Raw genomic sequence first — 25,110 nt, 5'->3', positions numbered from 1 at the left:
ACTCAAAATCAAACAATCAACATACCCTCTTTGATAAAGAAGAAGCAACATTAGAAGTCCTTAGCACTAGCATTGGGGAATTTCTTGTTTTGTACTAAACAAAAACTGCAGATGAACTCCTGCACACTGTCTAAACTGCACATTGTCTAAAATCCCACGTTTCAAATGTTGCCAATGTATTGGTTCAATTTAGACTGTGCTCTGTCTCTTTCTTAGAAAATGTAAGATGTAAGTCCTTGTCTCTGATTGGCTGATTCTTAGAGCATACTTTATCAATCATTTCATCACTTCAGAACAGGTCTTCAATGTTATTCTTACTTTTCGCTGTGTGCAGGAGCAAAACAACTTTGTACCCCTGAGTTGACTCTTTTGCTCATTAAATTTCTAAGAAGTTTGCAAAGTATAAAATATATAAATAAGATAGATCTGAGTGGTCACAGGATGATAAACATGATACGAACGGGAAGCATAATTTCAGTTTCTTTTTGCAGAAGTTGCAGCAAAGTATTCATAAATAACTGAATTATTTACCAGAAAAACAGCCACTTGTCCTCCCAGAAATACTGACACTCTTGGAGAGATGGTTTTTTTTTTGGAAGAGGACGCTCCAAAGACTATGGCGCTGTAATATCCAGAGAAGTTATGATGAACATTCAACTTGCCCGTGGAGTCATAAAGTGTGTATTTCTTATCTTTTTCAATACAAACTGCTCCTCAGGTTTTAGAATTTGTCTCCAATTAATGCTAACATGCTCTGGCATATCTGACATTTCCCTTTTTAATAGATTCCTTGTGGTATTTGCAGAAATCAGAAGCCCGCAGTCTTGACATCTCCCCTCCCTGTAGCCTGTACCTGTATCACATCGCAGAGCACTACAAAGTGAGCTGAACACGGCGCAGGATGTTTTTTTTTTTTATTTAACATTTATTTTCCTCTTCTTGTTCTCTGTCTGTCGTACACAAACTCCCGATTTTGCCACCTTCAGATGACGAGGAAGATGAAAGCAGGGAGAAGGCGGTGAGAGATAAAGACGGAGACTGTTTTCTGTATTTTCATGGCCAGATCCCTCCCTCCTCTATAATCTATAGGCTGCTTTCACTCAGATTGGGAGCCGACAGCTTCATTAGGTGAGGGGGGGAGGGGAATGCTTTGATCTAAAAATACACACGATCATCGCCTCTGGAGTGGAAAAAGTTAAAGAGTCTCCCTGTGTCTTAATCAGTAAAAAGCCTCAAGAATTTTCTTCCAATTCAGAGCAAGGAGGCAATGAAGATGTTTTAAATCGTGTTCCTCGCGGGGGAATATGGGAGTCATTCTGTGTGCACAGGTGGTTTGGTAAATACAAACCCGGAACCAGGTCTGGACTTGTCGATCGGCTCATGTGAGTTTGCTGTGTTGTGTTTGTGTGTGCTTCTCACTGACGTCTTTGTTTCTTCTTTGTTTTTCAGAGCATAGGTAAAGGCTCTCTGTGGTCCATAGATCCGGAGTACCGGCACAACCTGATCCAGGCGCTAAAGAAGACGCCGTACCATCCCTACTCACCCGGCTTGGCCACCCCCTCCACCTCCCCACCCACCCTGCCTCAGACATTTCACCACAGGTGAGCGAAAAGAGCTGATTGGCTGATTAATTGCTGGTGACATGTCTCTTGAATGATTGGTTAATTCCTTTATAAACCCTGATAGGATTGTTATTTTCATTAAAAGTGGGTACAGATGGACACGCACATATGTGGCGTATGTTGATTCACACATACTGTAGATGTTACAGCACATGGCCGGATTTGTTTTGACTCCAACTGATGAGGCACATCTGAGCTGAAACATTGAGCCGTGGTACATACAAATGATTTCACACCTTTTTGGACTCAAAATATTTAAAGACACAGACGTGATACACAAGCGGTCTGAATGTGTCTTCTGTGTCATGTACTGATGCGACTGTAAAACAGGTAAAAACATGTATCTTTATATTTAGTAAAAGCAGTTGTTTTCCTCCAGGGGTCATCTCTTTTGCACCTGATGGTTTTAAAATAAATGTTGAAGTGTCGGTTTTCTTTGGCTAATCATTACTTTGATAATGCCAAGTAAGCTGTACCAAAGACTTTATATTAAGATGGATGGAGCAACAGCCGCCTGGGGGCTGAAGCCAAAATATGTAGAGCTCCTCCTGCTGGCCGACTGCAGTATAGGTCATAAACCATGTCTCCTATATGTTAAGAGAGCGGACATGGGTCAAACTAAAAAGTTTAAACACACGTTGAATACATTTTTTGGACATGGATTCTGTTGTGAGAAGAAGTAATGATCATGCTGATTTTAGTCTAGTTTGGTGTTCATTTTTCTGATTAGGCACTTTAGCGGGTCCACCAGCCAGCTCACTTCTGCGCATGAATTAGCTCCATACTGTGTCACCAACGCAATATGACAGAGGTGGAGCTATTTTGGCTTCAATTTTGTATAAATGACGGGGATGGAGAAGCATTGTCCATATTGATATACAGTCAATGGTCTTTAGCAACTTTAACACGGCTCAAGGTGTTTTGTTTTCATCAGCTGACTGTCATTGAAAGGAGTTTTTCTTACTCTTCTTTGACCTACTTGATTTGTCTCTTTGTTTTTGTAACTGGCCTGTGTTACATCGTGTAGGAGAGCTGCAGATAAACAGAGGCCTCTGTTTCTTTACATTGAATTGTTCTCCTCCAACTGACCTACTAGGCACTCTTTCTTTTCAAGTGTGTTGATTTTACTAAGGTCCCATAAAACACACACCTTCCTACAAGTATGATGCAGGTAGAAATGAATGTTTTTGCAGCTTCGACAGTTTAGCAGATCAAACTTGGAGTTGTAGTACAAACATGTGTCATGGAAATATTCTGAGATATTTACATTTAATTAGCACTGAAAAAAAAATTAATGTCCATGATCTATATTATGTGTCTTGTTAAGTAAAACATGGACTCTTTTTCTAGTAAAAGCTTTTAAAATTGGAAAATTATTTTCTCTTTCTATTTATGGCTGAACTCTTAATGCAAAGATAGGCCTTTTAATTATGTGCACGGAGATCGTAGTGGTCGCGTGCAGACACTCTATGCACCGTGCAGCAGTCACAGTATATAAACGTCACTCTCCCTCCTATTGGATCGAGGTGAATTCTACGGAGAATATCCTGCTTTGTTCTCAGATCAGCCCACTCGGACTTCCTGCAGAAAAAATACTAGAGGTCTTGGCAGGAAAAACTCCGGGTGAAGTCCGAGTGAAAAAGTCTGCTGCGTGCGTTCACATACACAGCTCCTCCTGGAAATATCAGGAGTTTTTCTGGAGTTTTCTGCAAGTGTTTAAGCACTATAAATCTGCATCCTTTCACAGAAAAAAAACAAAACATTTGGTCTGCATTTGTACAGAAAGTGTAGGCCTGTGGTTATTTTTTAAGAGTGGTGTTTTTGTGTATTCTGACTTGCTTTTTTAGGTCCACAGTTAAAAAGGAGGGAAATAATTTTGCTCTTGAAGCAACTTAATACTTTAAAGAAAACAGTGTTGTTTACATGTGGAGCAAAAGAAAAGAAGTTCCAAGAATAGATGCTTTTGTACTGTATTCATGCAATAGCTGTACTTAAGTGGACGAGAATCAAATCAATTCACATCAAAGCAGGTCTTTGTGAATCTAAATGTAATCAACTTGAGAAATCAGTGCTATTAACCCATCCTACAGACCATTGTAAGTGAATTATCTTTGGGTTTTAGCCTGTTTCTGACCAAAGAAGTGGGTTGACGACGTCACCCTCGGCTCTGGGAAAGCCTTTTGCTCTCCTCTCTGATGTTTTATAGACTAAACGATTAATGAAAAAGATTATTAATACATAAAATGATAAAAAAGAATTGGTAGTTGCAGCCCTGAGGCTCATACAACATAAAACATATACACTCCTCCACCTCTTTTCTCTCTCTCTCTTTCCATCTGTCTCTCCCTCTCCGCCCACCTGGCCCCCGGCATTCTACAGCTGACCCGCCCCATCCTTTCCTTGAATCTTTTTGCCCGCTGTTTTCACTCCCATCCCTCCTCCCACCTCCTTCCTCCCTAAGGCGCAGCGCAGGTAAAAGTGCTGGTTTTCATTCCCTCCGTCCATCCCCCTGCTCTGCCTCTCCTGCAGCTCCTCTGTTCCGCTCCTTTCTCCCTCTCTTGTCTCCTCTTTTAATGTCCCACACCCCCTCCCGCTCATCCTCAGGCATACATTACAACCACTGCCCCCCCCCCTTGTACTCCGTCTTCTTTATTTATCCCTGCTGTGATTTATCCTCTCTTTTCACTCTCTCTCCAGCGCTTTATCATTCAATTAAATCCTCCTTTGTCTACATTCACTTCATTCTCCGACCCCTTGCGGCATCCACACACACACCTCCACAGCATCCACCTATGTTGTTTCCTCCACCACTCTCCTCTCCTGACCTCTCCTCCACACTTCATCCTCTCCCTCTGCTAACTTCTCAGTTTCCAGCTCTTTCTGTCCATCCCTGTGGAGGTGTCAGCGAGAGCTACTATTAGTCGTCTCTTTTCCCTTGTTCTCCTTCTCCCTCCCTTTTCGAATACCCGACCACCATCACCACCACCACCACCACCACCACCAGCCACCCCAACCCACCGCACCACGCTCCCCAGTTGATCCGGGCAGGTTGGCTTGCAGAGCCAGCGGACTGTGTAAGACAGAATAATTGGTTCACCATAAAATGTAAAAGTGTCATTTTGAACAATGAGGTATGGGGAAGTGGAACAAATTGGAGGCCGGATTCGGAACACGAGGAGGACGGGGAGGCGGGGTGGTGTGAGGAGAAGGTTGGAGTATGGGAGGAGGGGGAGGAGAGCGAGGTAGGGGAGGGTGATCATTTTGCATTGTGACACACAGTGGGGAATGGGAGCGCTCCTGAGGAGAGTCCATGCAGCAGCAAGAGAGCAAGCATGGTGCTAGTGGTGTGTGTGTGTGTGTGTGTGTGTGTGTGTGTGTGTGTGTGTGTGTGTTATTTTACCTGACCCAGCAGACACCTGTATCCATCAGGACTGCAAATCAAGACACTTTTTTTTAGAGTACATATACAAGTTGTTTTCTGACCAAAAGTCCAAAACAAAGATATATAAATATTTGGAATCAGAGAAAATCTACATGAACAAGAATATTTTACCAGATCATGAACATGGTCATGATCGTGTTTGCTTAAATAAAAAAAGGAAAATATTTACTTTCAAATAGTTGCAGATGAATGTTTTTCTCCATCTGAAGCAGTTTGTTCATGGACTTATTATCTCTTTAAAATTGAAAATGATCTTGACATAAAAATAAAATCAATAACAAGCAGAGTGAGCTACTGAACAAGAAACTTTTAACATTTACATTTGCCTTTTCATCGCCTTTTTGCTTCTTTTTTTATCCCTTTGGAAAAAAAAATCCCACTCACTGATGTACAGTAAGAGCATCCTTGAACATCCTTGAAGAGGAAAGCTTTCAAAAAGTCACTTCTTTCAACCACAACTTTGTCAAAACGTGAAAAGGCTCGTTAACGCTACCTCAGATTGGACAGCATGGCTTCTTTCAGATCTCTGTAGTTTCTGTGGCATACATAGATTAATGGAAACCAGCAGCTGCCTGGAAAGTACAAAATCAATCTAAGAATTTATGGTGTGCTTTAGAAATTGGCCAGCAGCGATGCAGAGCGCAGGCACAGCATGTACAGTATGCCCAATTTGTAGCTAATGTTCTAAAACATGAACACCACTTATATGCTTTTTTAACTCCTTCAGCAGTCAGCGGCTGCTCTGTCACAAACTGGAGCAGCTAGATTTAAAGTTTTCACAGATATTTAACATGTAAGGCTGAGAAAGTAAAAGATAATTCACGAGATGCTGTGAAACCCCGTCTGATATAATGGAATATCAATAAAACTTTGATCTAAGTCGTTTATAATTCATGAAATCCTATTTTGGGGTTTTTAGAGCCCAACAGAAGCAGGAGGAGGGAAACACGAGCTGTTCTAATTCCTCAGCAGCTTTTAAATGTTAAAGTGAAGGCACAAATGTAAAGTTCAGTCAAGTAAGTAACTTGTGACAATCGTGCTGCTAGATAGAACTGAACAGAAAACAGATTTGTACAGCTTGGAGCTTGCAGATCACAGTTAATCAAAATGCGCATAGGGAATGGAACATGTGTTCACTTTGAACTGCTGTGAATAGAGATCCATACTAAACTCAGTGTCCACTTATCTTTGACACTGTTCATCTTTTTGCGTAGCTTTCTACCTGTGTCACACATTAACATCTGTTGAAATGCAGATGTTGAAAAAATGTCATTTAAAACTATTTCCATGTCAAGAGAATAACGAGGATCATGTGAAACAGCTGAAAACTACACGGGGGTAAAACTGTAAGGGGGACCTTGAGTTAGGACGGCTTTGTCAGAGGACATGTTCCTGATCATTTGTCCTCGTTGTGAAATTATTCATCACTTTCAATTATGCTCGCTTATTATATTCATAAAACTTCTGGTTGGCAGACTTTACGTCTTAATAACAAAACGAATACCTTGTTACTCAAAAACACACACCTGAAGTGTTTCAGTTTGTTGCCACAGTTGAAACTCTGGTGTCAGACCAATCGATTAACAGCACGCTGTCAAGGCAGCCTTTTTTATTTTTTTCCTACGTCAGAGATTCATCATGAGTTGCATTTTTGACGGGGAAAAATAAAAACGTATTTGATTTTTTTGTCAGAAAACACTACAGTATACGACAGGATCTGCAAAGCTCCACTTTGTCAACAGGGGGAGCCAAAGTCAACACAACACTCATAGGAGCTTTAACAGTAACATTGAAAATAGAAATAGTCATAATGAAATATGGTTTATTAAATGTCATTGAAATGTCATTGTTTTAATTGTATTTTCACAGGGCAAATATCCCCTGCAGTTCCCTTAAGTACCCCTAGGGGGTAATTGTAATCTTAATGGAGAAACACTCCATTTAAATTAGAGTTAGCATGGAAAGCTTAACTATATTAATAAGTCGTTTTCACATATGAACTCACAGAGAATTAAAGCCACCACCCTCTACAACTCGTCCGAGGTAAATTCTTCAGATTACATCTTGTCGCTTCTCACATCAGCTCGCTGGGACTTTCTGCGAGGATGCTGGCAGGAGAAACTCTGGATAAAGAGCGGGGGAATAATTTGGATGTTTGCGTTCGCACATAAAACTCACCCTGAAAATTTCAGGTTTTTGCAAGAGTGAGACGTACTCTATAAATCTTGTAAAATCCTGTTCAAAAATGTAACATTGTAAAAAAAAAAAGTCATGAATATTTAAGCTTTGCCACTGTTGGAAGATGTGCATGTTTTTTGTGCGTTGTAGGTTCGGAATATGAATCTTAATTAAACCTTGTCAGGCGAACATTAATTTAATCTAGTCTATTCCAGAATATGTGATGAGGTATTAACTGTTTCTTTTATACATATCTATGAACTCCGGGGCTCCAATCAATATAACACAATATCTCTCTCAAGAGCACTCACTCTGAAGAATATTATGTTATGAAGCGTAATGACTGAGAATGGCTGCACAGCATGTCTATTATGTGGAGGTCAAGGACTGTCTCGAGCAGCTCCACACAAGTCGGAAGTGGGAGAAAAAATGAGGGGATGGAGATGTAGGTGGGAGAGAGATATTGGGTGGAGTGGAGAGATGGAGAAAAGAGGGGCGAGAGAGAGACAGAGATGGAGAGAGAGCCTCGATGCTTCTTTGTCCTCTACTCTTTGTCGCTCACACCTCTTGGTTTTTCATGGACCGTAATAACTCACAGCGCTACAGTCCACCCCCACCTGCCGAGTGTGTGCATATGTGTGACTGTATCTGCATGTGTGTGTGTGTGTGTGTGTGTGTGTGTGTGTGTGTGTGTGTGTGTGTGTGTGTGTGTGTGTGTGTGTGTGTGTGTGTGTGTGTGTGTGTGTGTGTGTGTGTGTGTGTGTGTGTGTGTGTGTGTGTGTGTGTGTGTGTGTGTGTGTGTGTGTGTGTGTGTGTGAGAGAGAAAGGCAGTGCAGTTGTGTGTTTCAATACAACTGTGTGTGTATGTGAATGTTTGTATCCTATGCATGCGTTAACAAATGTGTGAGTGGATGACATATGCATATGTGTGTGCGCGTGTGTGTTTGTGCAGGAGAGAAGAGAAGGAGGAGGAGAGAGAGAGAGAGAGCATGCTGGGTAGGAGGTCAGCGCCATGGTGCATTCCTTCACACCCCATCAGCATCTGGATGAGAAGGGCGGGGGGGTTGGGGGGGGGGGGGTAGAATGGATGGAAGGAGGGAAGGGTGTCTCAAGGGGGTTGGGGAGGAGCCCGTTCTCCCTCTTTTTCTTTCTCTCCCTCCAGCTCCGCTCCCTCCCTCAGAGAAAAAGAGCTGAGGTAAAATGTTGGGGTGGAGGTGTGGGGTGGGGGCTGCTTTTGAGATGCAGAACGAGCGTCTGCCACGAGTTTAGCCCCTCGCCCACTACATTAAATGCACAGGGTCTCCTTGGCAACGGGAACGCCGCCATGGCAACACATGTAGTATAAGGCAGGTGCTGTCGCCCTGTGAAGCCATTTGTTGAGAGAGTGAAAGAGAGAGACAGAGGGGAGAGTAAGAAAGGGAGAGAGAGCACGAGAAAGGGAAGAGAGAATAAGAAAGAAAGAAAGAGGAGAGTAAGAAAGGGAGAGAGAAAGATAGTAATGGAGAAAGAGAGAAGAGCGTAAGAACGGGAGACAAAAAAGGTAGTGAAAGATAAAGATGGAAAAAAAGAGGAAAGAGAAGAGAGTTAGAAATGGAGAGAGAGAATGAGAGAGAGAGAGTGTGAAGGGAATCAGAAAAAGCTTGAAAAAAGAGTTTAAAAAAAGAGAGAAGAGAAGGGGGGATGAGATGGGCAGAGGGGGGGTTGGTAGGGAAAACAGACAGGCTGTTAGCGCAGGAAAATATGTTATCGCCGTGGCAACGCAATGTGGCAACTCTCCATGGCAACAGCAGGTGGCTCAGGGCTGAAATTTGCGTTTGCTGCTTTTGCTTTTTTTCGTATTGCTGTGTTCGTGTGTGTGCGTGTGCGTGTGCGTGTGCGTGTGCGTGTGTGTGTGTGTGTGTGCGCGTTTGTGTGTGCGTGCATCTGTTGAGGTGAGAGCCACATCACAAGTGCAGACGTCCAAATCCTCTCATTGAGCAGCACATAAAACAGGACTCACATTACAAAGGAAACTCTCCTGATGAGTGGGAACGAGTGTGCTGCTTTTCTCAAGAGTTCACAGCGTCTCCAGGTGTTTTCTTTCCTGTGTGTGTGTGTGTGTGTGTGTGTGTGTGTGTGTGTGTGTGTGTGTGTGTGTGTGTGTGTGTGTGTGTGTGTGTGTGTGTGTGTGTGTGTGTGTGTGTGTGTGTGTGTGTGTGTGTGTGTGTGTGTGTGTGTGTGTGTGTGTGTGTGTGTGTGTGTGTGTGTGTGTGTGTGTATATGACCAAGATCCATGTTGTCAGACACACAGTGACTGTGTTTGAGAACAGCCTGTCTGGCTTCAGAGAGAGAGCAGAGAGCAGTCAGACGTGTTGCCTAATGGGGAGCTAAAGACCACTCAACCTGGAAAAACTCTTTCAGCCTCTCACTCTCTCTTTCTCTCTCTCTTTTTCCCCTCTTTCCCCATCCCTCCATCCTTCCCTTTCTGCCTTAAAATGATGGCTTCACCCGCAGCGCTGTCTCTATTGTCCTCCTGTGTGTGCATATGAGTGAAGATGTCTCCATCTCTGTGAGAAATGCCGTCATTACCTCCCTCATTAGTGGTGCAATGATCACCTAAACTGAGTCCCCGGTTTTGTGTGTTCATCTTTGTGTGTGTGTGTGTGTGTGTGTGTGTGTGTGTGTGTGCAGTACAAGTGTAAGTGTGTGTTTTAATGCGCCACACTGTACGCAAATCAGTCTGTCTTAAACATTTCCCTGTGACAAGAGTGCGTGTTAAAAGTGTGTGCGTTGATGATTTTTTTTTTTTCCTTTTAAATGTGTGTAAATGGACTAGTGGCGGGCAGCGATGGGGGGTTGTCATGAGAAATTACCCCCATGGACTACAGCGGCGAGGCTGTAATTCTCCGAGGTAATCACAGGGAATAATGGCAACAGTGGGACACCCGGGAATCTAATCACTATAATCAGAAGCGCCGGCTTATGGGCTCAAATTCCTGCCTTGCTATCTGCCTTGTGATGAAGCCTGCTGGGTTGGTTTGGCTGCTGCAACATGATCAAATGATTGACCAGTTTTCTCTTCTTCCTTTTCTTCTTCTTCTCTCCTTTTTTTAGTCCTCCATTGTGGTCGGGGAGTCCCTTCTTCAGAAAGAACGGAGGAGTTCTCCTACAAGGTACCACTTCACCTCCGCTAGTGATGTACTGTACAGTATGTATGTGATCCCCCACCTCTTTTCTTTCTTTCTTTCTTTCTTTCTGTCTCTGTCTCACCCTCTTACTCTCCCTCCGCCCTCTCCGATGTGCCAACTCCAATCATCTCAATTCCAAATCCCTCTTTTTAGAAGCGCACCTTGAGAATACCGAGCGCTGAGTTCTGACACTTGGCTCGCTGCCAGAGGAGGGATGCTTTTCCTACGGAGGCGTATTTGAAAGTTTGAGGATAAAAAATAAAAAAAGAAAAAGTGATGGAGACACAGCAAGAGAGAGAGAGGGAGAGCGAGAAAGATTGAGGGAGAGGAAATCTCAGCTTCAAAATCCCTGGCTGGGGAGCAATCCCCCTTGCCTCCTTTTCTCCATTCAACACAACATGCAGTTTCTCTCTTTAACTCTTACACACCTCCTTTTCCAAGTATCTCCCATTATCCCTCTCATCTCCTCCCCTTCCTCTCCTCCCCCAACCTCCTCGACCTCCTCCCTGGTGGCTGGACAGCAGTTTAAATGGACATTCAATCCCAATCAGGGAGCACTCCGGTAGCTCGCTGGGCCGCCGAGTCCTAAATGGAGGGGGAAATGGATACATTAGGCGTCTGCGGCGCGCCCTCCATCGCTGCTGATAATGGAGTGGTAATGGTCAAGGAGCCGGGGCTGGAGAGAGTGTCTGAAAACCTGGACTCCCCCTAGACGCACACAGTCAGAGAGTGATGTGTCTGAATGGCTGGACAGGCAGACTGAAGGATAGACAGACAACCCCTCTGCGCACATTTTCCGTGGATGTCATGCTCAGAGTGGGAGGCCCAAATGCTGCGATGAAGTCGAACTGCTGTGTTCAAAGTTGTGAGTTTGAAAACTGAAGTTTATCTCAAAAATTATAATCATTTTTCTGCTTCTCGATTAATCAGCTGCTGAAAAGACAGTGGAAATCTGGAGGTCTTTTTGAACGTTTGGACAACATATTTGATAACCCATAACATTTAGCCAATAAATATTTAGAACTAGCATTAGTTTAAAAGTAGCTAAAAGCTCATTGACTTGATAATAATGCTATAAATACAATAGGAAAGTTGTCGATGCAGTTTATAGCGAACATTACATTAGCAAGGAATTTACCTTCAAGCCATGCATTAGCTATTAGCCATATTTCAACTGTGCTAGCTTAATAGCTAATGTAATGCTAAATTAGTGTAGCCTACAGTACACTAGGTAGTAATTTACTTGGTAGAAAGTGTTAACATGCTAAAACTGGCCGTTGGTGGTTCAAAAACAATGTTGTTTGACCTTGAAATAAGGCCTAACATCCCTCCAGATTATCTGTCAAACTCCCTCTAGGCTTGTTGTTCTCCCTCTAGCTCTGGAAAGTGCTTCTTTAGCTTGTCTATGTTTCGCTCAGAGGCTCAAACATGTTTCAATCACGTGAACCAATCCCAGTCCAAGAGAGACGGCCCCGCCCACTCAGGTACCTTGTTAGTAGAGGCATAATCGCAGTTTTGTCGCAAGAGAACCATGCAAGAAGAACCGACAGACTTTCCAAACAGGAGATAAGACTACATTTTTGGTAGGCTAATACTTCCAAGAAATACGTACCAAATCATCTTTGGGTAACGAATGTTAGTGGAGATGAGTCGTAGAAACATCTGCACTTGGTCAAAACTCAAAAGGAAGGAGGAGTGATGAATAGAACTGGTGCACTGAAGGACCAGCTTTGTTTTGGTTTGAGAGACTGGTGCTAAAGTGCGACACCTACTGGACAAATACTCTGAAAGTCACATAGTAAACCTTAGTTTTTAGACACCCTGCATTTTCACCACCTGGAATACAGCGATCCTATCACCAGAGCTGGGCATATGTTTGTAAATCGTTTATTATCAGCTCTAATTTTATTAGTCATTTTTAGACTGAGCATTGATTTTGAAAACTGATTATTTATTATTATTTTCGTTAACATTCAAACCCTGCTCTTACAAGGTAAGACTGATCCTGAAAAAAAAACCTGAGCAAGCACATTCTGCCTCCTATACTTTAAAGAGCTTATTGAATAACAAGCCAAAATGCCTGTCTCTGATCTGATGCTTTCATTATGAAATGCTGCTTGACCAACATAAATGTACGGAGCTCCACTAGAGTAAAGACAGTTGTGATCTATCAAAAATATTTCTGTTACATTCAAATTTTTAAACACAGACACTTGTCTAATTTTGAGTTTTCCAAGTCATCATGGCCTCTTAAAGTATCAACTTTGTACAAACAAATTAACAAAGTTACATGTAACGATTAACTACGGCCATCTCTGACTTTCACAGCATTTGAGCGACTCATTCAAAGCATGACATCAGAGGAAAATGGTTACGGTGTGTACACGGTGAATAGAGGAAGACAGCCAGGAGGGCTGACTTGTGACAGGGAGAGACAGGAAAAGGAAACTTTTTAAATGTGTAATGTGTTTCTGAAAGGAGGAAGAGTGCCCAATGGTCAGGCGTGACATCAGGCAGAAAAAAAGGGAAAAAGTTGTGACAGACAGCCAGAGGCAAAGACAAGGAAAAGAGAAAGAGGGATTGGACTGCCAGAGAGAGTGAGTTTGGGGCTGTTAGTGCCCTCCGTTATTACTTCCATCTCCCATTCCCAGAGCTTTCAGAAATGCTCCGCTCTGAGCTGATGTGGGCTGAAATCTGCCGCTCCCAGTGGCCCGGCACCGGCTCAGGATCAACACAAGGACAATGCCTGGCAGCTGTGTCCTTAATCCAACCCACTGCCCAAAAGTTCATCATTTAATAGCTAAATTATACAGGATGTGCTCTGTCTAAGTGTTCTTATTTCATTTAAGTGCTTAGGTCACCTGATATCATTAATAAAATAACCTTATTTTTAGATGCAGTAATTTAAAAACCTGCTCCAAGGCTTTATTTATCTGTCAGCTGCAAAGACAGTGTTTCCCAGATAACAGAAAAACGTTTCTATGTTCAATTTTAAATACAAAGATGTTGCAATGGACTAGTGTCATATTTATCATATGACATCTTATCCTTACTGAAGAACATTTTCTGATTACCTCTGAGAACTTGTACAGTTAGCGAAAAGATAGTGAGAAAAATATTCATCTATTTTTGAGTTGTTTATGCCTTTATCCGTTGGCAGGACAGTGGATACAGAAGAAAATGGAGAGAATAGTTTGACATGTAGAAAAGTAGTCAAGGGTCAGAGTAGAACCTGGGCCGTCTGTAGACAGGCCGGGCAACCTGTCCACTAGGCCAACCGGCACACTTTGAAAACGCTTTATTTATGTGACGAGCTCCTTTCAGAGTCACAGACGATGTTTAATAAACTGTTTTCATTCAGATAGACATTATTTTTAAAATTGATGAACCCCATCAAGTTTTGATTTGATTTGATCTTTTTTATGTCATACATACAGAAATATACTTCACCAGAGGAAATGTGAAAAAATGTAGGCATTGACAGAAAAAAAAAAAAGATTGACTCAAAGCTTAAAGTGCAAAGTTTATGTCCTGGTTAACCTTCAGCCTGATGTGACCTGTGTTTGTCGCTGTGTTTAAACAGCTGATTAAGTTACAGTAATTAAGTGTTGCTGTTATTTTTCCTTCCCCCCCCTTCCTGTAAGTCATAGCACGTCAGTCAGCCAGCCACTTAGACTCTCAGCTGGAGTGTCGGATAGACAAGCTGATTAGCCATCAAGTTAAACTGCCAGCATACTCAGCCCACCAGCAACCCAGCCAGCCAGTCAGTCAGTCAGTCAGCCAGTCAGTCAGTCAGTCAGTCAGTCAGTCAGACAACATTAGTATGCATCCTGCCCTCAAACTCTGTACTCAGTTCAACACACGGCAGCCAAGAAGGCACATAACCAGGAGTGTGTGGGTTTGTGTGTGTGTGAGGAGGGGGGTGTTTTGACTGAGCGAGAGGCCACTTTCAAACAGTTGCGTTCTCAAGGTCTGCCGGGCTTGACCTTTGGACCTTTGGACTGCTTGTGGGACTTGGAGGGGTGTGTGTGTGTGTGTGTGTGTGTGTGTGTGTGTGTGTGTGTGTGTGTGTGTGTGTGTGTGTGTGTGTGTATGTGTGTGTGTGTGTTTATGTGTGTACTCGGTGTGTCTATGTACTATGTACTATGTGTGTCTGCCAGCCGTGCAGAGAGTGCAGCCTGCAGGGCCATGTGGAACTCATTTAACAGGAGAGCAGAGGAGTGCGTGTACGGCACATGAGAGCATAGGAGAGGGGAGGGAGGCTGAGGGCTCTGCTTTGCCCTGGAAAACAGGCAGGCGGGCGGGCGAAGACGTAGGAAGCAGACAGAAAAGGCAGAGCAGCTGAGCAGACAGAGGCAAAAAAAAGGCAGACTAGAGGATATTTTCTCTCCAGGAAAAAGGCTGAGATTCCGACAGACACCTTTTCTTTTTTCTATTTACATTTTTTCCTGAGCTCGTTCTGCTTTCTGCTACCAATCTGAGTTTTTTTTTTTTTTTTTTTTTTTTTACTGCTTTCAGCTTGTAAAATGTATTGCTCAATCTTGGTGAGAGAGGACAGACCTTAGAAGATTTGCTGCCTGTTTTTTTTCCCCCTGTTTAGTTTGTCACACCATCTCCTTAGCATATGTTCCTTGTTCTTTTTACCTGCACAGACAGCATGCATGCTCAGTTGGTGATATGAGTCACCACTATACATAGAACAACAGCGAGATCAATAGAGAGGAGAAGAAATCAACAAGAGGGGACGGAATTAGAAAGACAAAGAGAAAGGTTTTGCTGAGACATTCAAACCAAAAAAACAAGAAGAAAAAAATGGTGTGTGTGTGTGTGTGTCGGGTAAACAGTGTTGGTCAGGAGTGTGCCGCTGAGCTATGAGAGGCCTTGTCAAACAGAGCTCAGTATTTCCTTTCACCCTTCCCTCTCTCTCTCTCTCTCTCTCTCTCTCTCTATCTCTCTCTCTCTCTCTCTCTATCACTTTCTCTGCTGATGCATGATCTACCACTCTGTGGCATGTGGAAGGGGAGGCGTTGCTATGGCAACCCAAAGCCTGACTGGAGCGAGGTTGGGAAGGAGGGAGGGAGAGTTGGGTGCACTGCACATCAACCCGGGGAGACCTAATGCACTGCCCACTCACACACACACACACACACACACACACACACACACACACACATACACACACACACACACACACACATACACACACACACACACACACACACACACACACACACACACACACACACACACACACACACACACACACACATACACACACACACACACACACACATACACACACACACACACACACACACACACACACACACACACACACACACACACACACACACACACACACACACACGAGCATGCAGCGAGTGATCAAGATTATAAAAGAGACTCTGTACAGGGACCTACTTATAAGGTTATGGAGAGCAGAGCTGGAGATATCAGGGGCAGAGCCGCACTAACTGGAGTCAATAAGATTACTGTGGACACAGCCGGACTGGGAGAGGCTACAGAAACACTCCAACAATGACAAACAACAAAAAAAACATAATTCATCTTTTTGTGTTACAACATGAAGCAAATAAATGTTCTGGGTTGTTTTTCTGGGGGGTCTGGCCATGAAAACTTGTGGAACCCAGGGCGAGTTCAATTTCTCCTCATAACATTAATCATACATTTATTGGGATTACAAACAAGATTTAAACAACAACTTCAGTATACTGATGCTATGGTGAATAGTAACTGGGATTCACTCCTTAACAAATGCTTCTGTGGCAGATAAAGCAAACAGCAGGTCATCATTTGCAAAATGCAAACTGACCCTGGAGATGAGAATGACAGCTGTTTTCGTGGGATGGCTGTGCTGAGCAGCGTTCCTTGAGTAATGAGAGCTTTTGGCTCAGATGTATACATACACTCTGCTGTTATCTCTCTGTGTCTTCAACACAAAGAATAAAGATGTAGATCCACAGCTGTTGCAGAGATGGAGCAAATACGTACTATAGATTTTCCTTTTTCAGTCCATTCAGTAATTGTCAGCTTGTTAAACAAGGAGGAACTCATACAAGGCTGTAGCCTTGATGAAAACTTGGGCTACAATAGAAAAAAATATATTTGTTTGGGTGTTCTTTAGTTTGGTTTTACACCAAAGTATCTTTGTACTGAGATATTGTTAGTTCTGAACCAGAAAATGTTCCAGTATTTTCAGAAAGCCTGTGGACACAGTGATGCATTAAATGGATTCCTTTCATTCAATGTCATCACACTTAATTCTTAAAGCCCCTTTTTCCACTGGTCAACTCTTAAACCTAGATCATTATTACAAAGTAAAAAATAGACCTATTCACTGTCTTGTTGAGAGGTAGTCAAGAAGAATGACACCACTCATGCCAGTGCTGCACATATAAGGCTTTAGCTAGCAGCCTGTTAGCTTAGCTTAAGATAAAGATTAGTTTACAGGGATAAAAAGCTAGCTGGCTATATCCTGCACTTTAAAAGTCCTTGTATCAACATATTATCTATTTTTTGTTTAATCAATCAAACAAAAGAGGAGTAAAAATGACACTTTGTATCACTTTTTACAGTGGTAACCCTAAGCTAAGCTAACAAGCTGCTATTTCCTACACAGATGAGAGCTGTAGGGATTTTTTTGTCTAAATCTCATAAAACTCAAGAAAACATTCTAAAACAATTCCTTTGATGGATTGCATTTAAAATAGAAAGCTAAAACATTTACACAGTAGGTTGAAGATGCGTTGACATGGACCAAAGCTTTGAGATTGGAATATGAGCAGAGGTAAACCATGATCTTTAGTTCTCCCCTCAGATTTTCAAATGGTTTAAAGTCCAGGCTTTCTTTTGGCCTCTCGGGGACATCAAGGGATTTGTTCTAAAGCCAGTCCATTACGCTGGAAGTGGGGGGGTTCAGGGTGTCGCGTTGCTTGAAGGGGGAATCTTTGCACCTGTTTGGCTCATTTTGTATAAAGGTGCTCAAAATCCTGCTTCAGAGCAGGGACACCAGGTGATAGCCAGGTGATAAGCAGCACCTGGTTATTGCCAGTTGAATTGCCTGGCTTTCAGACTCGAGAATTCAATTTCTGTCTCATTAGATCAGAGAAAGCACTATTTGCTAAACTCCAGGTGGGTTGCCATATGCCTGTTTATTCAGCAGAGTAAATGGCACTTAGATGGAACGCCATAGAATATTTCTGATAGGTTCTCAAGTTTCATTTCAAAATTGGTTAGCATGGTTATATGGCTTCTTTCTCCACCCTGGCCATCGTCATCCCCGTTTGTTGTTGACATGATTGACAACTTCTAGGGAAGTCTTCGTCATTCTAAACTTCTTACCCCTGAAGGTTGGAGCCCATTATTCTGCTGCAGCTTTGAAAACTTTGGCAATTTTTCTGCACTCAAATCAGTGTCCTTGAAGGTTCACTGAGCGTTTTCTCTTTGGTTTGATTCTTAACGGTGGGTCATAATTGAGACAGATGTGGGATTGTAGAATTTATCTTTAGCTCACCTACAAGTTTGAGTGGGAAAAGATTGAGGTCAAAGAAGAATAAATCTGATTTTAGTGGAGCTAAATCGATTCTTTCATTTCTTTTTCTTTTTTTTTTTTCTTTTTCATTGTTTTATTTCTTTACCAAATATGCAAATGAATACAAAAAATTGTTACAATCCTTGTTACTAAATTGTAAACAATAAGAATATGTCATAAAATCGCACATTTCTAAAATTGGTGGCATCTCCTCTTCAGGCCCAGCTGCCTGCTGTTCAGCCCTCAGCATCAAACAGGCTGGATTTAGCCGAGCCCAGCGGTCGTTGGTAATTGAATGATTCACAGCGGCCTTAACTCATTTATGACGCTTTCCCGCTCAATTTAACCTTGCCTTGCTCATCAATATTGCCCTGTTGGCCTCCTCAGACGGTCAGTGAAGTCTTATCGAGCTGCTCCCATGTCTTACTGAGGTTTTGAAAATCTTCCTCTGTCTTTGCTTTGTGCTATGAAACTGATGTGTGGACTGTTTGTGACTAAAAAAAAAAAAAAACTTGGATATTCCATGTTTAAGTTCTTGTGTCCTCTGTTTTCTCTCATTTAGTTCCTCGGGGTGTGATCCAAAATGGCGCCCGTGTCAGGAGCCAGGCACTCTTCCCTGTCATCAGACCCCTACCTGTAAGCCCTGTGGGGAGCAGAACCTCTGCCATCAGGTGGGTTAACGCTGCTCCTGTCCCTTTACCTTCAATCAATATCAGCCAGGACTCAGTTCATACACAAAACACTTTCCCTCACATACACTGTCACACCCTCATGCACACATACGGTAGCCTTGAAACAAACACAAAAAGCACACACACTAAAAAGGCCTCGCACCGAATTTTCCACTACGAGTTTACATAATAACATCTTTATTGTGTCCAAAAGTCAGAGGCATTCACACGCTCCCCGCTGCTCAGAACATTTTATCCAGGTGTGTTTATATAATGGTCTTACAAACACACCAGCACACATACACATACACACACATACACACAAACAGGTTTATTAGAGGGAGAGGCCTCATGATTCTTAGAACATTCGAAGCATGTATGGACATGCACATCCATCACAGCAGAGTAAGAGTATGATGGCCTGCTCTGCATAATGAATTAAACATATCCAAAGTCTTTCTAAAGGTATGCAGTGAATATTTGATCACTGTAAGAGGTGCATGTTTTTCTTATAAGATATTAATATGCTAACCCTCTCATCTAAGGGGGGTGGGGGGGGGCTGCTGAAGCTGTCTTTGATTTATTGGTTATCAGAATACACCTCTGCTCTTTCATGCCTAGCAGAGAATAGCGTCTGCAAACTAATGGAGCCAAATTTGTGTCGCAACAAACTGCAGAAGCTGACGTATAGTGGACAGCGGTTAAAAGGCTTTGTTGCAGAATCCGAGTCGTTCACAGGCGTTTTGACTTTAAAGCTCGCAAGGACCTTTATGTGCTGAGCAAGTTTCACAACCTCAGGGAGCATTAGAGCTGCTCAAAATGCAATGTGTCATTTGAAAAAAAATGCAAAGGTGGCAGTGTGAAAATGAGTGTGCTCATTTCTGAAAGTAAAGGCTGACTTTTTCTGGAGATACGAGCTTTTAATCGGAGCGGAGAAATGTGCACATTAGGCCCTGCAGGGAGTGTTCAGGGTGATAGATGATCATGTTTTTGTTTTCTTTTGGCTTTCAAGACCAATGCAGATGTGCTAATGCTGCTGCAGTGGACACCTCATATCAAGTTAACACAATTCTTATTTGTGTCACCTTTAATAGAGGCATGCAGCTGAAAGTGGCTCACATAGCAACAAACAGACAGAAAAGAAAAGAAATGACATCAAGAGATGAAATTTTGCAAGACTGAAAAAATCACAACAATGAAAAACAAAATGTTATAAATCAATAAAAAATAATAAAAAAGAAATACTATTGGCAGTGTGACAGCAGAGTACTTTATTCTCTCTCTGTCTTCTCACAGATCATCCCTGGGAGATTTTCTAAGCCGAGGACCGGTAAGCCCATCTTGCTACTCTCCTCCGCCCTGCAGTGAGGACCTCCAAGAGGACCATAACTACAGCACCGCCAAATCCCCCAGCAGGTTATGTTCATCCCAGGACGACGACGCTTCCTCCGCCCTGGACGACGACGACATCATAGCCGTGGAGATCGAATCAGACGTCAAACCCGAGCCAAGGGAGATCCCGCTGGATTCTCACGTCACCACTGCCGCCGCTACCTACATTTCACAGCAGCCCCTGCGCGGACAGAGACGCAGTTCAGGGGCGGGAGCTGGGACTCTGGCAGGAAGCAGTCTGCCTTGGACCAAAAACCGAGCGAGGGGCATCAGCGACACGCTGCCGCTGAAGAAGCGGCGCGCAGCGACAGTAGAAAAGCCACCGGAGAGCGACGACGAGGAGATGAAGGAGGCGGCGGGGTCGCTGCTTCACCTGGCTGGCGTCAGAGCCTGCCTCAACAACATCACAAACCGCACCGCCAAGGGCCAGAAGGAGCAGAAAGAAGCCCTGAGAAACTAAAAAGACACACGTAGAACAAGTACATAGTCATGCAAACACACACAGACGGTATACAGCTAAAAGCACGCACACACACATTAACACACACTCGCATATACGACACACAAATAGGTCAACAGGTATCGTTACTACAGCATAAGTCTCAACGGACATGTCTCATCTCCCTCTATCTATCTGCAGGGCATTAGGTGAATCCTACTTATTTGTGGCAATATCAAAAATCTATGTTTTCCTACATGTTCAGCAACACTAACATCAATGGGTATTTCTCATGTGTCTTTGTTGTTTTTGTTGTTTAAAAAGGGGATGAAAGCCATAAAAAAAGCATGTTTTGTCACTAATTTGAACAAGTTGAACCACGACAAAACTGAATCACATTGAGGAGCGTACAGTACCTGAACACAGAGGATGGCTGTTTGTCTTACCTGTTTGTTTCTATGTGAATCTGTAGCAATCTAGCGGTGATGTCAGCATAGGCGGCGGGCGGAGGCGGCGAAAGAGAGGGGCACTATTTAACGAGACTTAGCGCTCTCTCTTGGGCCCCCTCGCTGGCATCACTCGCCTACATCCACGAGCACAAATGTGAGACTGTGCCAAAGACAAGCGACCAGGTTGCTTCATGTAGCCGATACGACAGCTGACAAAAAAAAAAAAAACAGGAAAAAAAAAACGAGAAGGCATAGTAGTAAAGAGGAGAACGACCTTAAGTGTCAAAATAATTGTAAAACCCAATGTGATATATATTCATGCACTTAAGATTATTTAACGCCACTTATAATAGAAGCATCATGGGTAAAGACATGGTTTTATTTCAAGAGCACTCATAGTATTTAAGAATAGATATTTTAAAATAAAAAAAAAGGTCATGTTTATCACCATAGAGATGGATAGTGTGCCGGGTCTGAGGCAATATCTCCTTCATTTTGTTGTTGTTGTTGCATAATGTAAACGTCCCTAAAAACCTCCCCAGTACTTCTGTCCATAGACGTAGACACCTGGTATAGATATCATAGCTACCAGCAGCTACCACACCTTCCGTAACATTTGACAACGTCAAAGAACTATATACATGAACTGTGGGTTTAGTTTTCTGTTTGTGTCTGTTTACCCTCACTCTACCCTCACTCTACCCTCATAAAGATATAAGCAATTTGTCCCGTGTGGACAACTCTGTAAAAAGGTTAGAAAATATTTTATTTTTTTCCTTTCTTAATTGAAGCAATTTGACCTGCAGGACTTTCTCAGTTATATTGCATGGGTGCTTGTAAATAAGATAAAAAGCAAATCTTTTTTATTCAAAGATCATGTAAGATAAACGATGTATTTAGCATGAAGCATGACTTATTTTCATATAAACCTTGATCCTAGAGGAAAGAAAAAAAGTTTTGCCGCCAATTCTTATACCCGTGATTATATCGGAATTGTTTTTTTTTTTGTTTGTTTCTTTGAATCTTTTGGGTTCCTTTGTTTTTTTCTGAGTGGGCTTTCAAAGACACGTCTTCAGGGAGGAATGTGGGAGATCACTCTGCAATTAGAGGCCCTAGGGTACCACCCCTGGGCTTTCGGGTTCAGGCTGGGTAGGCCAGCCGAATCTCCTCTTAGGGGTGGGCTTCCGTCTTCTTCTGCCTGTACAGTGATTTTTGGGTGTTCATTGTTAACCTCCGTGTTATTTCCGAACACATGTGTAGAGTGTGTGAGTTTGTGTGCCCAGGAACACACACCCTTTAACATTGTGCCTGCCTGCCTGCCCTAAGTACCTCTGTCGTCATGTCTCTGACATGCTTACCTGTCTTTATTTATAACAGTATTGTTTATTTTCTCTCCTGTGTGTAAATGTACATGTGTCCTTACTTTCCATCAGCATCGTTTTGTGTATTTGTGTGGATCAGACGGCATGGAAAACTTTGTAGGTGTCCTGAAAGAACCTCATATCTCCAAAAAAAAAAGGCTACTTGGGAGTTGAATTGAAAAGAGAGGAATGTAGGTGAGGGGCTTTAATGATGAAAAAAAGTTTGTTTATTGATTTACACTCAGTATTGTTTACCCTTTCTTTAAAGGAATTACCTGCCAATATGGATGTCATATTTTTCTCAAAAGCCCAATCTGGAGATCAGAGGTTATTCTTTTTGATTTTGCCTATGAGGTATATGTGTATCTCACTTAGGGTCATGAAAACACTGACTTGATGAAATTCACAGAGTTTTGACATCTTTGCATTAAAAGTGATATAAACACTGCACTGCCATGATTCGGCATGCCTTTGCTGAAACTAAGAATGCATTCAAGTATTAATTTCCCTACATCGCTCTGCAGAGTTGCAAGGTATTTAAAAGCAGCTTTTTGGGGGGAAACATAGGCCGGGGTTTGTTTGTAGCAGCAGAGTCGGGCACGAGTTTGAGTTCAAAGCTGTTGTCAGAGAGCCACGCGGGCAAACAAATGCATGTCCCATCCACTGGTACAGTCCTTTGCCACCTGTAGCATGCATCACTGGCTTCGCATTTTGTATGGTATCCATGCCGACTTATAAAAAAGGCTAAAGGAGAAGCTGTCAGTGTTCTTGTTGTGTGCCATCCGTCTCTCGTCTGATATCTGTCTGAGTGCCCCCGCGGCCCCGGGTCAAGCACTCTGCTGTATTTGCGGTAACAATCCACTGTTGTGGTGACTAATAACGTGTTCAGCTGGCAAGAGGCATGTCGAGAGGGGGGGGATGTGTTGCCTTTGTAACCACCTTTTTTTCCCCTTCTGACTCACTCAGTGACATGCAGGAGAGATGAACTCCTGACCTACGAGTCGTGGAAAAACAGAGCAGCACATAACATGAACCTGGGACATTTTATAGCAAAAGAAGTATACTCCACTGCCTGAGCAGCCCCTAAAACAAGTGTTTCTTCACACCTGCCAAACATACAGCGGAAAAAAAATGTCGCCATTTTTTTATTTATTTTTTTGCTGATGTTTTAATGCGCATTTTCATTTTTTGTTTTGTTTTCTCTCTGACAAAAACTATCTACAATACTGCCATTTTCTTTCTCTCTTCAGTGACTGTCTGAGCTAAATATTGGAAAGCCATAGGTTAGAGATGTCAAAATGCAAAACTGTTATTGATCTGTGAGATGTGATGCAGAGTACACCCAGGTGTTGGTTTTGTTTTTTGTTTTTCCAGTAAATGTTCAACTCTCCTCTTTATTGTGCAATCATATTGCCAAAGAATGATTTCAAGACCTATTTCATCACTACATGTAAATATCAACGTTGTCCAATAACGTGGCAAAAAATATATAAATGTTGTTTTATTTTGTTTTCCATTTTCTGAAAAACTGCAATGATGTTTATGTGATGTATTGTCTTCCAGTTGGTTGCAATAATAAAAAATACAAGTTGCAGAAGAGTAGCACGGCTCTTCCTTTTAGACTGAGCTCAAACATGAAGGCTGTAATCAAAGACAATAGAACCCACATTGACTACTATGACACATTTAATAACAGCATCACTGATAGGGAGTGCATGTGGGCTAACCGAAGCAGCAATTTAACAATTTTTTTTCCCTCTCAGAAATTATGGTTAAATTTAGTAAAGGCTTACAAGAAAGCACAACACCCTTTCTATGCCCCCTCATTTTCACCACTTCAGCCTACAACACTAACCCCCCATTTGCTGGTAAAGTGGCTGCTTTGTGAGACTGGAGACTCTTTAATTTGCTCTCAAGGCTGACCCCAATCATTAACCTCGCATATTCCCATCAACAAGGGTCTTATCATAACCGTGCTTCTTCCGCCAGTTAATTATTCATTTACTTATTCTAATCATTTAAGTTCAATACTTCTGATTAAAGTCAAACTCAGCTCCCCTCCTCGGGGGAAAGACGTAAAAGTGTACCAAAGAGTTCCTCCATGCCTTATCAATCTGAGTGGTGCCATTTTGGAGCCGTGTGGCAGTGGAAGCCCATTCATAATTGAAGCCGAGACAGGCTTAATCTGGAGCCAGTGCCTCCCTGTGCAGCTCGCTCCCACCACCAACACAACTGGAGCTAGCAGCTCCTCTGTTGCTATGCAACTACAGCAAAGAAAGATGGTGGGGGGGTGCTTTCTCTAGATCTTTAGAGGGCATCATACCACTCAGTTACAGAGAGTGAGACTCAAAGGTAGCGACGACACGCCTCGGATAACAAAGCTTTGTGTTTGATCACATCTCTTACTCTGACAGATACCTATCAGACATGAGACACCAAAGAATATCTCACAACACTTGGTTATATTTGTCAAACAACAAGGTTACAAGTGAATTCAAATGCATATTCTCATCTTGTTGAAGTGGGCCTTTAATTTCAACTAAATTAAAATAAGGATGAATTAAATCAGTTTCCATCTTGGAGAAGACACACTGAAGTGTTAAGTGGATTGATGCACACAGAGCGGGGTGTGTTTCCTGGACTATATCATCCATATCCATGGAATGACCACTGAGCAAGTTTCCATGGAGACAGAAGTGGAGGTAACATTCTCTTGTCAGCTCTCGTTTTCTGCAAAACTTTATTGTTTTAGGAAATGTACCCCTGCTGCTCTAGAAAGGTCTGTTTTGGATTAAATAGATATAACCTATAGATTTGGTTCATTCAAAAATTGACTC

General features: G+C 42.5%; 1 protein-coding gene across 2 annotated transcripts in view; it reads left to right on the top strand.

Moving 5' to 3' along the window:
* Positions 1–23,872, top strand: part of ches1 (checkpoint suppressor 1) — a 64,498-nt gene extending 40,626 nt beyond the window's left edge. For both annotated transcript variants that reach the window (XM_029277240.2, XM_020633449.3), the window contains 4 exons: positions 1,450–1,601; positions 10,336–10,394; positions 18,524–18,632; positions 19,929–23,872. In XM_029277240.2, the coding sequence (XP_029133073.1) occupies positions 1,450–1,601; positions 10,336–10,394; positions 18,524–18,632; positions 19,929–20,484 (876 nt within the window). In that variant the 3' untranslated portion in view covers positions 20,485–23,872. The remainder of the gene's footprint in view (positions 1–1,449; positions 1,602–10,335; positions 10,395–18,523; positions 18,633–19,928) is intronic.
* The last annotated feature ends 1,238 nt before the right edge of the window (positions 23,873–25,110 follow it).

This window comes from Labrus bergylta, chromosome 15 (assembly GCF_963930695.1).
Source record: "Labrus bergylta chromosome 15, fLabBer1.1, whole genome shotgun sequence".
Taxonomy (NCBI): domain Eukaryota; kingdom Metazoa; phylum Chordata; class Actinopteri; order Labriformes; family Labridae; genus Labrus; species Labrus bergylta.
This window is presented reverse-complemented; position numbering and strand designations above follow the sequence as displayed.